Source organism: Aulonocara stuartgranti (assembly GCF_965226115.1).
Source record: "Aulonocara stuartgranti genome assembly, chromosome: 15".
Lineage (NCBI taxonomy): Eukaryota > Metazoa > Chordata > Actinopteri > Cichliformes > Cichlidae > Aulonocara > Aulonocara stuartgranti.
In genome coordinates, this window is record NC_138951.1 from 4,060,388 (window position 1) to 4,078,245 (window position 17,858).

Consider the following 17,858-nt stretch of genomic DNA (forward strand, 5'->3'; position numbering starts at 1 on the left):
GATGGATCTCTCAGGTCTTTGATGGATATTTTTCTTATTTCTTAAGTACGTGACTTTCAGATATAGTTCTTTTATTTTTAAGGCCTGTCATCATTTCTTTTGTAACGCACTTTTCCAGCTGTCTCATAGTTTTTAAGGACACATGGCTCACCAAGCAGAGCTATGCCAAATGTTCGACTACTAATTTTTGGGGAATCGCTCTGCTGAAATTCATTGCAATTTAGTTTTATTAATGGTGCCAAACCAAAACAGCATTCACCTCAACTTGCTTTACACTGTAAGGTAAACTCCTACAATTGGTCGGCATGAAACATGAAATTTCCCACTAGTGGGACTAATAAAGGTATCTTATCTTATCTAATCCTTCTCTCATGTCTTCCTTCTCTCACCCCAACCGGTCGCAGCAGATGGCCCCGCCCCTCCCTGAGCCTGGTTCTGCTGGAGGTTTCTTCCTGTTAAAAAGGAGTTTTTCCTTCCCACTGTCGCCAAAGTGCTTGCTCATAGGGGGTCATATGATTGTTGGGTTTTTCTCTGTATCTATGAAGTGCCTCGAGGCGACTTTTGTTGTGATTTGGCGCTATATAAATAAAATTGAATTGAATTGAATTGAAAACCCCAAGCATCCCCTATGAGCGAGCACTTGGCGACAGTGGGAGAGAAAAACTCCCTTTTAACAGGAAGAAACCTCAGACGGAGCAAGGCTCAGGGAGGGGCGGAGCCATCTGCATCGACTAGTTGGAGTGATGCATGATTTCAACATAGTAATTGTTGTGGACTTTGATGTCCTTCATAAATAGTTACTTACTGTAGTTGAGTAGTCTTAACACTTTCACCCACCAGTGTGGGGCGCTATTGCCGAAAGCTACTGATCTGGTCATTAAGTGCACTCAATTCAGCTTGAAGAGATTTATTACTGTACACAACACATCTTCAGTAAATTACACTATCAAACATTCTATTTATATATATTTATATACACGATCTGCTCTGAAAATTGATTTAAAGCACTTCTCCACGTTCTCTTTTTTATATTAACTGTACATTTTCTCCTTAATGCTTAGTAGAGGAGGTGTAAAGTATGAAAACCATATAATTTATAAATGAGAACATTGCTCAAATAACTGTTCAGACTGTAAGATTATGTCAATTTAAGCTCTATTTTCCATAAGTCTCTCCCTCTAAAACCTATCTGCTTTGCAGCCAGACATAAATCATAAGACTACACAAACGACAACCATCTCGTCTAGTGTGACAAAAAAAACAAACAAACAAAACAAAACAGGGAAAATCTGTTTTTTTGTTGTTGTTTTTTTGTTTTGTTTTTTACAAAAGCGTGCATAGATGTATACATGTGTAAATAATATACATTCATATAGAGTTTAAGTGCAGAAAACTATGAGGATGAAGACTTTTTCTCATTGGGTATCACAGTCCCACTGACAGCCGCAGAGCAGTCTTCTCTTATCTGAGCCGCTTCTCTCCATTCTCTCTCTTTAGCATTTTTCCCCCTCCGAATCCCATAATTTCTCTCCCGGGGTGTTAATTTGCTACGGTGAGGATCAGAGGGCCAAAGGGCTCCAAAGGAAAGTCCAGGGAGGGTGCAGTGAGCGTGCTTGAAATGGATCTTGTGTGCTTGCGTTCATGCAGTGTGTGTGCATTTTATTGTCTGCTGGGCATCTGTTGACTGAAAATCTGCAGTGATGGCTGGTCTCCTTAGAAGGGAAAAACAAACGTCGTGAAGGGTTTAAGTGTCCTCGAACAACACTTAGAGGCTCAGTTCACCTCGAAATCCCCTTCCACAGACCGAGCTAGCTACACTGCTAGAGGAATGGGCAATGAGAGCTTCACATGTACAAAAACTGGTTTCTGTGTGTACAATAGAAATCATTTATAATATTAAAATGATCTTTTCTATTAATGATACCGGTGACTACTAAGTGAACTGTAGTTAGCATCTTTTTGCCCGTGCTTACAACGCACAGGTGGAAGCGAGTGAAGATCCTAGACATCGAGCAAAATAGCACCGTAATAAATGTTGCTCATGTTTGGGATGAAACTTTTTAGGTTTCTTTGCTTTTTAGCAAGCGCTGCACACTGTTGATGCTGTAGGGGAGTGGTAGGAAGGCACTGAGGCGCTGAGGAGCGAGCATAAATGAGGATCATATCTTATTTTTTAAACTTTGTTTTGTCCAAATTTTCCCAATAAAAGAAAAACATGTCAGTTCCTTTAGAATTCAACATATAGTGGATCTAAACCTTCTGGGCTGATGATTCGATGAACTTTCCATCCAAATGCCTCAATCTGCACCGTCAGCACACGCGACGACAGAGCCCAAAGCAGGCTCACCCCATCCCTCCTGTTGAATATTGGATGAGGCTGATGCATCCTTCCAGCCTCGCAGCAGGTACAGCAGGTCAGAGTACCAGATGTGGCATGAACGATGCTGAGACTGATCCGTGCTTCTGTAAATGCTGTTCACTTTGCTCGTGAGCACGAACTGCGGCTCAGGAACAGGATGAGTCAAGGTTTCTGGCAGCGGCTGGGGAAGCAATCGTTCACTCGTTCCCCTCCTCCCTTGCCCTTTCCCTCCCTGGGAGCTCGGGCTGGCAGCAGTCACAAGTCAAAAGGACAAGTGGAGGGAACCTTAATTTTGGCTGCAGCCCCCGCAGACACTCGGACCAGTGGTTATCTCTTCTGGATTTACTGCCTCCATGTTACATTTATGAGCCGGGACAGTTGTGTTTGCTGAGATTTTCACTGATAAGCCCAAAGAATATCAAAAAACTCATACTCCCAATTCTCCAGTGCATAGCTGCATCTAAGTTTCTCTCTTCTTTGCTTACTTGTTCTGTCTCCTTCTCCCTCCCTCGCTCTCCCTCTCCCCCTCCTAAAATACCAATCTCAGACTCCAGAAATAAAATCGGAAGAGGAATCTGCTGAAGGGCACTCTTCGCAGAGAGCGATTAAGACATTTCTGGCACATTCTCCTGAATCCCGCGTTTCCGGTTTGAGAGGTGAGGCAGAGTAATCTCATGCTGCATTGGCTCTACAAGACAAACCATGCTGAATAATTACAGAGCAGGACAACAATCAACAAAGTCCTGACATAAAAAAAAGGACCCAGCAAAGCACACAATTGTCTTTCCAAACTGCTGACAGCCTCCCAGTCGCCATCACTTTTGCCTAATGGTTAGCATTGAGGCTGTGCATCCACACAGAAAGATGACAAATAAATTCAATTATTCCACCAAAAAGAACTGCTGTCAGCAGTGATGAGGAAGCACCGGAGGGGGATCAGCGATGCGGAGTGGTTTATCAGACCCAAGCCAAAAGCAGTAGGTGGCAGACTTCAGAAGAAAGTTATCTGATGATCTTCTATGCTCTCTTTACAAGCTGTGAGTGTTGTTCTCCTTTCTTTGCAGTGGTGGCACGCTACGACTACTCTCCAAGGATCTCCTGGCTGGCGGAGGTGTGAACGAGTAGATGAATGTCACGCCTACGGGCCTTTAGGACCTCGCACAACAGCCTGCTTTTATTGTCTCTAAACTGTGGATGCAAGTCGCACTATTTGTGCTTGCTGATCTAATAAAATCCACCCATTTTAGACCGCCACCACTAGCGCAGCATTTTCTGGCTGGCCTTATGTCGCAGGAATGTAAAAACGGTCAGTAACAATTTGCTGTGAGCTTTTTCTTACTTTAAAAGTATGTAATCTATAATTACAACCTCCTTTTTTTCTGGCATTAAGGGTGACAAAAAAAGCTAAACCTGCGACACTCACAGTCGCAAATGTGTCTGCAGTTGCACTTTTCTAGCTTTAGATACATGAACGCTTGATTACAGATGATGAAGTGGACAGAGGGAAAGGCTGGCTGAGAGTGCAGCTACTGTTTAAGGATTCCCTCCCACAGTGTATGCATTTAAAGTTTTAACAATGTGAGTGTGTGTGCGAGTGAGCAAAGACAGAGAAACAGTATGAGGCGAGCAGGACCCCTGCGTCTCCTAGTCATTACAGCTCATTTGTCTGAGTGCTATTCCACTTGGCTGGGTTGAGTTAACAGTTTGCCCTGGCGCTCTCCACCCTCCTCTGAGCCGAGCACAGTGACACATGTGGAGAGAAGGAAATGGGAGCATAATGTATGAGTTTGTCTCGGTGCACGCACATTCGCACACAGCATGCACACAAAAGAAAACTTAGCTTGCTGCTTAATAGCAGGCAAACGCAAACTGTATATGGATGTCAACACTCCTCAAAGCTGGAGTGCAACTCATATGACTTAAGGCAAAAATGTTTGAGGGCAAAATTTGCAGCACCGGCGGCTGTTTAATCCCCTCCCGATCCCCTGCAAAGTCTAATGACAGCTAATCAGATGCACATCCACAGTCTAATTAACCAATTAGCAGCTAATGGATTCACATACACTACACAAAATGCCACGGATTCATTACGAGACACCCATAGTTTTCACTTTACCCAAGACTTTTTGGGCCAAATGTGAAAGACAGAAGGCAGTTAACGCAAAATGCACAGATGCAGCAGCAAACCGAGGGAAATTAGGGGTGACAAGAGGAAAAAAAAATAACATTTAAATCAATGGTGCACATTATGTTTAAAAAAAAATGCAAAAAAAGAAAAGATGCAACATCGCTACCGGTGCGCACACATTCACGCAGTAACCGAGCGTATTAACACATCTAATTTTAAATCTGCATTTGTATTTGAAGATCACAGAGAGCCAGTTTCGATGCCGAACACATTTTTTTGGCTCCTTAATTAGCATCCAATGAAATTAAAGTTCTCAGCTGAAGAATGAACTTCATGTCACGGTTGTGATTCGGGTTTCACGACTTTTGTCTCCAGAGGAAAAAAAATGAGCTTTGCCCTAACGTCGTCCAGTATCGTTACAAACAGATTGATCTTATTCTATTTTTTCCCCATCAACACAGTATTATTTACTCTGCAAAGAGCAAAACAAAACGTGACATGCCAGGGCTTGTCAGAGTGACTGATTAACAATCAATAAAAACCGAGCAATTAAGTCCAAAAAAAAAGAAAAGCAAGAGAAGGAGAGAAATTACAACATTGCAGCACAGCAGGATTCTACATAAAGAAAAACCTGGCAAAAACAAGACAATTAAGGGATGTGTGAAAACCATCTGGCTGCTTCTGTTTAGCCACAATAGAAATAACTTCTTTTTTTTTTTTTTAGAGCTTGCAGCTAATGGAGCAAGTACTCATTAAAATGTCTCACTTTCTGTTAAACTTAAAAAAAAGTTCCTGCTATTCCATCTTATAAGCACACTGCAGCGTGTATCGTCATAGGCCATTAATATTCTTATTAGCGGTTAGCTTACACTTGTCATGATTTATGAGCTTAATTCAGCAAAACCCTGGAACAAATGAAATTTCACAAGCACATTTAGTATCTTCAGAAAAAAAGAAAACCATATCTAAAGCGTATACATCTATATTAAGAAAGTAGCTAATATTTGCTGTTGTTTACTTATGTACAGTTAGGAATGGGAGCTTGTACTTCTACCCTCTGGTGCCTTTTAGTATGTTTAAAAAACTGGCAAGTTTTTATGGGCTGTAAAGTCACATTTCTTTTACTTCATTAAATTCTTACTGCTCTCTCGTCAAGACTGTTTCCTGGCATTCGGCAACTGATTTCAGTAAGAAACTCTCTCAGAAAAGCCACTTTCTGCTACGTGTTCAGTAAAGCTGGTACATTTAACAGCTCAAACAGTATAAACACACCAGGATACTCAGAAAACAGCGAGAAGGAGAGTGAATAGTGGATGCACACTGATGATATGGACAAAAACAAAATCATTAATGCTAATGTTGCTCCGTGTGCAGAACAGCTATTGCTGACCAACATGGTACTTTACACAGTTACTAGCTCTTTATCCTGTGAAAGCCTACTAGGAGTAACCCTTTAAGCTCTTTTCTGCACCGAGTGGTTTCTGTCACGTCTCAGGCCTGGATATGGAATAAAATGACTGGATGTGCAACAGAAGTTAGTGAGGGCTGTCTCTACCTGTGCAGCTACCTTTGGAAAACCCCCAAACCTATTCGAATGGTCGTCAAACAACGTCTTCATTGATATAAAATGAGGTGTCAGTATAAAGGTGACCTCTGACCTTGAGCTTGAACCAGTTGGGTGTTAACTTGGGTGTCCACGCAGCCCACACACGACCCATCCAGCAGGGGTGGCACAGGAGGAATCGAGTACTGAACGGGCCAACAGCAGTAGTTTCAGGTTACGTCGACCTGACGTTTAGCTACACTTCCAGGTGGGTGAGCGCTACGACACAGCTACGAAGTAAATTACACACTCAAGCATAAATCCCCACGAAGTCTTGATGACATCCTTAGAGACCGTACAGCTTGTCACATTTGTAATGCTATTGATGTGCATGTTAGACGATCATTTAAAAATCTGACTTTAGAAACTGTCTCTCGTCTGATCAGATATTTTATTGTCTGTTTGAACAAAAGTTCAAACACGTTGAATTTTAAAAACTTCAAACCTCGATCTTAAGTCGTTCAATAGTTTATATATACAGGCTGAACTGGGCGGTCCCTGCCTTTTGCCCACCATCAGCTGGGATATTCGACCCTTACCTTTCACTCTGACCTTAGGTTAAGATGTCAGAGAATTATCTCTGTTACCTACCAGCCAAACAGACACCTTGTCTTTAACAAAGCCTAAACATAGGGGATAAAGAGCTGGCCTGGCTCCATCAGAAGCTCGCTAATTAACTTCCTGTGTCCCATTTGTTGCATCCTTGGAAAAAAAAACAAACCCCAAAACAACAATAACAAGATTTTCCTAAAACGCAAAACTAATTGGCTCGCAAACCAATTTGGGTGTTTTATTCATTTCCTCCCCCCCATGAAATTAAATATATACGACTTGTCTTATTCCTTTTTTTTTTTTTTAAATAGTCAGCCTTAATGATCCATTATTCATTGGACTCAGCTAACAAATGGCCGAGGAACACCGGCACCATGAGCGCAACTCTTATTATTTAAGTCTCAATGTGAAAGGATGTTAATTAAAAATATGTCCCGCAAGAATAACTTAAAAAAAATTCAAGGCTGGAAAAAGTGCAATTCGACTCAAATTTATCTCGAGTGTAAAGAAATGGAGGTGTGAGGCGTGTGTCCGCACGCACACTGTAACACACCCACGCATGCACGCGACTCACAAGTTCACAGATTGACTGCGCTCAGCAAGAAGTGCTTCACGGATGGCAGTTTTCCTTTCTTTTTCCGCATGACAGACTTATCAACCGAGCTCAGGTGGTGCCCCATCTGCTTGTGCACATTTAAAATACACACACACACACACACACACACACACTAGCTTACTGCTTACACAAGGAGACGCATGCTCAAGGAATAAACTCAATCAAATGTCTGCCCTTCAAATTTCATTTCTGATCCCCTTCTCTCCCCCTCTGTGACCTCTCCTCCTGTTCTTCCTTATCACTGGTTCGCCTACACGCGAGTGATACCGAACAACCTCAAACTCTCCTTCGAGTCTTCATCGTTTTATCTTTCTTGCCGTCTCCTCGTCTGCGGTGAAATCCCAGCGACGACGTGCCCCGCTGCGCAGAACCCACCTTGCCCAGCGGAGCAGATGGTTGAGCAACAGAAGCGAGGCAGGCGAACAAGCGCGTTTGGCATCACGTGCACGCTTAAGCATCGTAAAATATGTTAAAATGATGCAAAAAGCATTTGCTAACCCAAACAAGAAAAGGTGCATTCAGTGCATTAGAACGCAGGCTTCTCGGCAGTGACGCCCTGATTAAATGCATGCCTCAGACAGTCAGTCATAATAAGTGTTTTAGCTTCACGGGAGTTCAAAACTTGATCGGAAAAACTTACATATATTTCTCATTCATTGAGCCATTGGGGTATAATGCATCATGAATGTATTCATCCCGGCAGCATTTATGCATTTATATAATTCTGTTGTACAGAGCCACAAGCAACTGGGAATCAATACACACTTCAGCCTGCATAATGGGGGATGTAGAAGGCATAAGATATGCACATACCAAACACTATAAAATGCGCCTTGACAGAAAATGCTTCAAGAAAGTGCCGAGAACAAAGAGAAACTAGCGGCTCGAGGATGAGTAATGGGATGAAGGTGAGCATATGTAACGCCACAAATGTCTTCTCTCAAGAAACAGATAATTCTTCTCGTGCTGCTGGATTAAAGATGCAAAAGAATAAGATATTGACCTAAGGCTGACCTCCCCATGTTTTCAAAAACTCCACGGCCGGAGAGCAGAGTCGGCTCGGTAAACTGACCTGCATAAAGTCCCATTTGTTAGGCAATTATCTTTATTCTACCATGCAGAAATGACTTGTGCTGAACGCTAAGGTGTGCTGGTGCGAAACTCATAATGCCACGCAGACGCTATAATTAGGTAAAGCTTTACAGGGTGAAGAACGGGATCCTGGCCGACCTACGGGGAAAAAGAAATCTGACGGCCAAAAGCAATTTGCAGGCGCCCTCCAATTTTCTGGAATTATCCTTTGATTTTAACGATGTAAACAAACACTGTCTTCAAATGACTTGGACTTGGGTTGCAGTAGAAGAGCAAATGATCGGCCAGTTCCAAAAATCTCAAAGCAAGAAATCCTACTGTGCCTAGCTGCTGTTAAGAAAGTTGTTTATGTGCTAGGTTTGCTTTAATAAAAGTTTATAGCATCTTGCACAATCCTTGGAAAGCCACTACAGCTGGCCGTGTTTAACTTTTCAAGGTTACCTCAATCAGACTCGATGCAGAAGCCGTTTGAGCGACTTCTGAAAGTAAAATGCGTCGTGACTTTTGGATACGTGACCCGTTGCCCACATGTACGTTCGAGCGTTTACAGTAGCTGTGTGCAAAACATTACCGAGTTCTAAATCACCGCCTTTGAGTTGTGGGCTAAAAGAAAAAATCAATCCAGTGCACTGGCGAGCCCGCGTCTCGTGTGGAGCCCTGACCTCTCGGTCACCTTGCTGCAGTAAAATATGAATCGAGGATATGTGTGAGCGTGTGGGCGCCCAGATGCCGACAGCGCCGACTGATCAGTTATGTGGGAGGCAGATCACGTGACCGCTACCGAGGCCAGGGCACAAATGATGGACGTCAGTTTATCTGTGCTTTATGTGTGCGCACGTACCGGCAGAAAGTCTGGGGCGGGTCCTCGGCGTCTGCATCTCTTGCCGTGCGTGAGGCAGCATGTGGTAACGCTTGGCTTCGTTCACCAGATCGCGACACGCCTCTGAAGATTTGATCAGCTCCTCGTTGTCCACTACGTTCAGCAGATAGGACGGGTGGATGAAGGGAAGACGCACCACCGCTAACAGCTCTGACAAATGCTGATAAGAGAGACATAAAAGGAGGGAAAGGAACAGAGAGTCATTACTTGTTCCAGGTTGCAGTTAGTGAGTGCTGCTTAAATAACCTGAAAGAGATCTAAATAAAGAAACAGAGTGGGTTGTCCACCAATTAGTGTGAGTGTGTGAATGTTCTTTTAGGTTCTTTTTCACCTCATTTTTTTAGGTTTGTTGGGTTCTTTAAAAATTTTCAAATTGACTGTAAGTTGTGTTATTGTTAATAAAGTTCCAATTTACCGAACACTAACAGTGTTTGAATTCATTTTAGTTGAAGTGATCAAAGAACAGTGTTCTTGCTGTATAGCCAACATTTGTGTTTCTTGCTGGGAAAAGAAATGTTTGATAAAAGCCGGGACCGTTAGCGTGAGGAAACCTGGCAGTAGCGAGACCATTAGCTCGGTTACCGTCAGTGTCAAAACTTGAAAGATGTAGTGAAACCCTGCACGCATTTTCTAAAATTTCTACACTCATATCGGACAAAAATGCTAAAACGTGTAGAGAAAAATGAGAAAATGCCTAATCGAGTCCTCACAGATTGAAGTGACTGAATTTCCCCAGTAATTTTCCAAAAAAGCAAATAAAAGGAACTCTGGAGACTTGTTTTGAACTGAAAGTTTACAGTAAGATCCGAGCCTCATCTCACTTTGGTAGGTGCATTCGGCTACGATGACACAGCTGACACTGTCGGCGGGGGGCGGTGGTGGGGTGGGAATCTCCCACCACCCCCATCTCCAAATAAAAATCTTTCATGAGACAGCTAATGCTCTTTTGCAGCTAAATTAAGACCCAGTTCTGGCTAATCACAGCCCATTCAAGCCAAGATGCTGCAGTGCCACCAGCAAGATTTTTTTTTATTTTTTTCTGTAACATAAAACTGGCACCATCAATTTCCCGCGGTGCCGAGCTGGTTAATGACAATTAGGCTTTGAAGGTAATGGGGGGGGAGGGAATCTTTTTAGTATAGCAACTTTAGCATATTTGTGTTTGTTTCATCTCTGGGCGTGCATGCATTTATGCTTATACTGTATAGGTGTTCAGCTCAGAGGTAGGACAGGCTGTTGCTATAGCAACCTTGTCTATAGCTCTGGCTGCTGAGTGAATTTTTTTTTTTTTGCCTCCCCTCCAGTCTGTGTGTACATGTGTATGTGTGTCCCCCCTCACACCTCACCGCCGACCCCACGGGAGCCTCGTCTACGCTGACAGTAAAAAGCTGTAAACAAGCACGGACGGAGCGGCAGAGAGTTGGGTGGAGGCTGACCCCATTGACCCTTTGGCTCAGAGCGGCGCAGACGAGCCACGCGGGGAGGGCGACAGAACAACGGGCTGAGAGAAGCATCATTCAGCCGAGTATAAATAATAAGCAGACAATGCCTAAGCATATCTCCCTTTCTCTCTCTCCCCTCCACCTGAGGCCTTTTAAGTCTGGCATGTGTCCCATCTGCTCTCCAGCGATGTCCTGAGCTCATCTGACCAGAAAGAAGTAAATAAGATGTCAGACTGCGGGACAAAAAGACGGAGAGACAAGCGCGAGAGGAAGTAGATAGGGCATGGGAAGTGGGGGGTGGGAAGACAAGTGATGACACAACGGGAGGAAAAGAGGAGGCAAGGCAGAAAAGGATAAAAGTACGTCGAACGATCTGAAGAAAGACAAGGTGGGAGAGACGAAGTGATGGTTTTATGGCAGCCAGAGAAATCTGCTGATGACATTTCCTCTCTGTGAGCACGCTCGGAGCAAAACGCTGTCCTGCGTTTGGGACTGTCTGTTTCCCTCATCTATGAATTGCCACAGTGCAGTTTATCAAACAAACAGCTCAGTTCCTACATAAACACTTGCAATCGCTCCGAGCACCTCAGCTCAAACACAGAGAAGGTGAAGTCAGAGCAAGCTCCTTAGCATTCTGCAATATTCTTAAGGGAAGACTTCTTTACTCAAGAGAAGCTACTACTTCCAATTAAAGTGCCCCCATAGTGGGAGATTTGCCCCAGTAGTTACCGAGTCATGTCACACTCAAATGGAGGACTTAAGCTTCAGGCTTACTGCTATGGACTTCCATTACAAGGTACTTTACTCCAAGTCTGCTTCAACCTACACCTCTTCGGACATCCTATCAAGTTATTAATACCTGTAATCGGCTGTGGAGAAATGTTAAAAGGCCATATTTAATAGTAATTTTTCATTAAGATAAATATCTTTAAAAACAAAACCGTCTGAGGAAGGAAATATTGAATTTTGTTGTGTTTAAAATTCATGTGGCTCGTGAAATCTCGCACAGAAATCTGCAGGTTATCAGAAATAGGTCCTCTACGGACTCTTCTGGCCCTCAGAACTAAATTAAAGCTGTATATGGGGCAGTTTCAGCCAGGTGGTGCCCTTAAGGGCACTACAGAAATAAATGTGCTCGAATGCCTGTGCGCACATCTGGAAGCCTTGCTCTTATTTGGAACGGCAGGTGGACTGGCTCGCAGTCCGACATCACACAGCTCAGTTGAGCTGGAAACTCTAAAAATGCCTGCGACCAGTTGGGAAGGTTACTTTTGACATATAACAGCCATTTAATTAACACATCAAAGCAAGCACCTAATTAAAACTTCCTAAAAATGAAAAAATAAAAAATTTAAATTGAGTCATAATGAAGCGAAGACCTCAGGGTCTAGATAGTTCTTCACATCTAATATCCAGCATTTCGATGGTGACTGCTGATAAACAAGCTTTACTTATTACTGTAATATTAGAACCGCTTTCAAATTTTATGAGGGAAATATTGGTAAATTTCCAGCGCTGAAGGCGATCTTGTCTGGGGAAATGGCCACCCGTCTCAGCCTGCAACGATCTGATTGGCAGATAAACTGTTCTTAACCTTTTAGTGTATACAGAATTTAACTAATTTAATTCTGCTTTTTTCAAGAACTCATAATGTTAGTAAAACCCTATTTAACTTATAATATAATTGTGCGTGCATGCCTATAACCGTCTTCCTAGCCAGTAGCTAGAGCGTTCAAGGAGTGATGGACATCTGTGTTAGAGGTTCACACACACGCTGCAGAACCACTCCCATTTTAGTGCTCAGTCTCTCTCTCTCTCTCTCTCTCTCTCTCTCACACACACACACACACACACACACACACACACACACACACACACACACACACACACACACACACACACACACACACACACACACACACACACACACACACACACCTTTCTTTTACTCACGTCTCCTTAAACAAACATGAAAAAAAAGAGCAAAACCATCCTACTGTACCATCTGCAAATCATAGCTACCTATAAAGCCACATCTGTTGTAGCCTCTCTTCCCTTGCCAAATATCTTTTAATGACAGTGAAACTACCTCAAAGAGAGCATCTGGTCTCTGCAAAAAAGGTTAGGACAGACACTGTTTCCACATACAGGTAAAAATCTGCCTGAAAACAAGCTCGCACATGTGCACAGACACACACATGTGCGTGTAAATACAGCCAGAGACAGATGGGTGCATTCAGGAGTGGATCCACTATGACCGCGCTGATTTCATCCTGTGCTGTTTGTGGTCAAAGTTGCTGGATTCTGTTCGGAGTGTTCTGTCCAAAAGTTGACTGGCTGGTAAATCTTGTTAAGGAGATTAAGACAACGTATAGTCTCTGAGGCTGAACTCTGATTAAATAAACCAGCCGCTGACTCGATTGCACTGTAAACAGTGTGGGATATCCCCTATGTATGTGTGTGTGTGGGAAAGAGTGCCTAGCAGCTTTTCTCTACCTTAATTCAGCTCCCTTTCCGCCATCCCTCTCCCTCTGTCCGTCTATTTCTAAAAAAGAATTACTCTCCATCTCTAATTCTAACTAACTCCCTATCTCTCCCACTTCTTCTTCACTTTCTGCCTCTCTCTCTCTCTACCTCCATTCCCCGCTCGTCGCTCTTCCTCCCACACATGCATATATCGGCATGGAAATGAAGTAGAGTTGCACACTTGGTGCTAATATTCAAATCCAAAGTGTCAGACCCCATGAAAAAAAAAGAAGAAAAAAGTCGTGCTTCATGCCAGCTATTGAAACTAGTCAAGCAGAAATTATTGCAGATACTGTTTACTCAGGCTGCTGTTTGTCTTCTAAAACAAATGAGCTTCACATTTATGGTTTTGAAAGGAATTTCTCAACAACAGCTTGATGGATTACTATGAAACAGAGATTTTTCTTTGCCTGCGTATGAATTAATCTGCCCCAGCATCATGCCCCCCCCCAAAAAATGGACCGATACCAGCTTGGTGATCAAATTACCTGCAAAAGCAAACAAAAACTAGCTACAGTCCAGTCAGTCTCAGTCATATGTTTGCTTAATGCTTACTAGCAAACATTAATAACAGTAAAACCACTATCCCTGTTTAACATGAACATTTCAGCATTATGAACACATGAACACATGCTGAATGAAAAAGGGGAACATGGGAGACTGTGTATAAAAAATGCCTGTAATTTCTAAACAGGTGATGCAAAATTCTTTACATTTTTTTGTGAATTAAAACTGACAGTCTGCACTTCGCTTACATGCTGACTACCTGATTTAAAATCAGCTGTGGCTGTGCACAGAGGTAAAACGACAAAAGTTCAATGAATTATGGACCTACTGTGGATTCAGCAAATACAGGTAAACTGTGGAGTTTAAAATGTATTCTTCTCTTAATGTGTGTTTTGTTTGGGTTTCCACTGGTGTGGAATTACCAAAAATAGAGACAGCCTAACATATGAAACAGGAAAAGACCGCCCTGTAATCCATTTACTTCAACAAAGTAACTGTATTCTGAATACCACCTTTTTAAACGCCGGTACATGTATTCCATTACTCCCCAACTCGACCCAAACGTCTCAGGAAGAAGCAACACCGAATAGACCAGGCAACATTTTTTCAATCTTTTGTCGTCCAATTTTAGTGAGCCTATCTTAGCGGACACGGCGGTACCTGGTGTGGTCTTCTGCTGCTGTAGCCCATGTGCTTCGAGGCTTGACATGTTGTGTGTTCAGAGATGCTCTTCTGCACACCTTGTCAGGGTTGTGGGGGATAATCCCAGCACGTCAACCTTCAAAGTCACTTAAACCAGCTTTCTGATTCTCAATTTGCACTAACAAGCAGCTAACAAAGTTCCGAAGCCTCCACTTCAGCATCACGTCCCTCCCTCATCTCATCTCTTTTGAGACCAGTTGTCACGAGTGAGAGGAGGATATGACTGAGAAACCAATGACGCTGTGAAAGGCAGTCACAAGTCAAATTATACCCCGCTGCTCTACTTTAAATGTAAATATTAGCTTAAAGCAAAGACTTAAAAACAAACATCTGAGTCCACAAAGTCATTAGCAAAGTGTTTACTGACGACACACATCTGGAATATAGTTGCTTTTTCCTAGATTTCTTTTTGCAACCATACCAGCTGATGGGCTTTATGAATAATCCAAATTTACAGGAATTCTTTCGTGGCTGCGCTTTACACACCTAGATGTTGGAGCCATCTTTTTCACACCATGGAAACGTGAAAAATACATTTTCACTGTGCAAATTCATAATTAAGTTGAACTTAACTCTTCCAGTTGACATTTTTCATGTGTATCAGGTTTACTCGGATGAATCAAAGCTCATCCAAAGATAAGTAAATCAAAGATTTGGTATTTAAACTCCTTGGGCTTTAACTTTTAAGACTTTGCAATCGTGCATGAGTGAAGAGTACATACATTAATGAGCATACTAATTTGTCTATGCGTGTGCATGCGTGCGACATGAACCCCGAGGTAAACGAGAATCCTCGCGACACTCAGACCAATGGGTGACGTCCTCTGAGCAGATGAGGAAAGGCGCCACGTATCCGGCTCCATTTCTCTCCATCTTCAACAAGCTCTCAAGCAATCAGTCTCTCATGCACAGGCGCACGCAGAGCGAATGCGGGCGCCTTCGCTGCAGACGAATGGTGTGACCTGTCATTTTCATCTTCTCGCTTACTCATCCAAGCAATCCTTGTGCACTTTTAAACAGAGATGGCATCTAATGGATGCAAATTATATCCACTACAGTGCCAACTGCAAGACATCAAGCCTACTGTGCATGATCCTTACAGATTTCTAAGAAGGAGTTTGATGTTTTTATTAGTTTTTTCTTAAACGTGGAACATATGGAAAGAATCCACAGGAGACTGAGGACATATGGAGGTACTGCTTTTAGCTTGTCTGCCCACTCTCGCTTTTTTTTCCTCCCCTGTTCCATCCTCACTGGATGAGCTGCATTTACGAGGAGCTTGTATTCATATCCACTTAGATTCTGATACGCAGCCCTGACAACACCTTCTGACTTCATCTCTCTAATGGACTCAATCTCACGATGACCCGCTACGCAACAGCACACCGGGTCAGTGTCAGTGGAGACACATGCCCCGCAGCCTCGTCAGACTGCGTCTACTGCCGAAACACCGCTGCACAGCCCACTTCGAAACTTCTCTTTCTCCTCACACACACACACACACACACACACACATTTGGGCAGGTGGACGGAGGAGGTTGAGCCTCGTGAAAGGCAGGGATAATGTGTCTAACAGGGAGCCTCTCAGATCTGTCAGTGCCGGCAGAGAAGCAGCCGGGAGGCCGCCAGCTGCTAACAAAGATGACAAATGTCCACTGAGCATTTCCCATTCCACTACTGTCAGTGAGGACTAACGCTTCTTACTGTGCATGTGTGTGTGTGTGTAAAATGACTGAGTGCCACAGAGGCATCAAATAAATGACACAGGAGCGGTCCTATCTATTTCCTCTGCTTTACTGTGAAAAACGGACGACTCAACACTTAAAACACAACCCTGCATTAAAAATTAAACACACACACACACACAAGCTTACTGACTTATACGTGTGTGTTCAATAGCGCAAGAACTAAATGTTTGCCCTCACAGCCTTAACAAAACCCACTCAGTTGAAACAAACATGGCTCTGCACCCCTTTGTGTGTGTGTGCGTGTGTGTGTGTGAGCAGGTTTCTGTGAGGTAAATACATGCATGGCCTTTTTTTCCTTTGGTAACACATTATGAGCAAGTAAAATATGCTCTCGCAAATGGCACTTCATTTGGATTCAAGTGATGCTTTGCTGAGCGTGTTTGTGCTCTTTTGCTTGCATGACTGTGTGTGTGCATATCAGCCAGAAGGAGGGACTGGGGGGTGGGGGGGTATAGAGAGAGGCGTAAAGGACGACAGACGCTCGATGCTGCCCTGAGCAACTACTGACAGGTGCAATGCGTTGTCCTCCGAGGCCTGTTTCAGCATGACTTCATTCAAAGAAAAAAAATGTTTTAAAAGCTTTCTTCTGCTGATTTCATTAGAAACATATTTGTAGGTACGGCTGCCTTCTTCACATTAACATAAAAGTTTTTGGCTTACTTTCTGACAAACTGAATTCTCTTTGACATCGAGTGGATTCCAGTAATTACAGCGTTTCCCTTAAATAACACAGACGATAGCATAACAGAGGTTTGAGAATGGTGGCGTCCTGTGAGCAGATACCCTCATTTGTTTTCCACGAATCGCGTGTCACGCAGCTGTTGTGTGTTCATGAGCGCGCCCGGAGGAGATCAGATGCTTTAACTTTGTTCTGGGCATGCAGCCGCGGTGGTTGAGTGGCTGCGGTTCAAAGTGGCTGCACACATCAGGACCGAGCGCGCTCTGGGACGACTAAGGGCACCGATGAGAACGGAGGTCTGGGGCGCACTGATCCCGTCCGCTCTGGAAGTCGCGTGCGAGCGATTCTCGCTCTTGTGTGAACGTTTTTGAGTACGAAAATGGGGACGTGAACGATGACATCTCAGCGAGCCCCTGAGTGCGTTTGTGTGCCACGGAGACAAAGTGGAGAGAAGAGCGGAGGAAAGTGGCCAACCTTGCCTGCCGCATCAATCTCCATTGCCCGGCTCGGCCTCTTCAAAGTGCACATACGTCACAGATCCCGCTGCCAGTGGACTCTACAACAGTTTCACTTTCCTCTTCAAGGACTACTGCTGTGACAAAGCGCCTCTTATCAGAAAAAAACAACAACAAAAAGAACAAATTAACCGTTCCCCGAGGAGCTCGAGAAGATGAAAAGTTTCTAATTTGAACTCGGAGCCTAAAAGAAGAGAAGTACTAAATTAAAAGTGATGCTTGCGCCGATAGGGTCATTTGGAGTTTTGAAGGTAAATGATTCGTAAAACTGTGAGGGAAACTCAGTTTATATCCTTACTCAGCCTCAAAGCATTTATGTCTTTGATTATTTAATACTCTAACTACATAATGATAGCATCATTTGTTCTGCGAAAATGATTTTTTTCTCACCAAATGCTGGAGGGAAAAAAAAAAAAAATCACCACATTACATGAGTCAACTGTACAAACCCTCCAAAAAAATAATAATCAGCAGCAACCTATAAGCATAAGAGGTAATACCTTTAACTA

At 43.3% G+C, this 17,858-nt stretch overlaps 1 protein-coding gene across 14 annotated transcripts in view; it reads right to left on the bottom strand.

The window, feature by feature from the left end:
• klhl29 (kelch like family member 29) overlaps positions 1 to 17,858 on the bottom strand; it is a 271,614-nt gene that overhangs the window by 56,339 nt on the left and 197,417 nt on the right. For all 14 annotated transcript variants that reach the window (XM_082506531.1, XM_082506540.1, XM_082506529.1 and 11 more), the window contains one exon: positions 9,192 to 9,390. In XM_082506531.1, the coding sequence (XP_082362657.1) occupies positions 9,192 to 9,390 (199 nt within the window). The remainder of the gene's footprint in view (positions 1 to 9,191; positions 9,391 to 17,858) is intronic.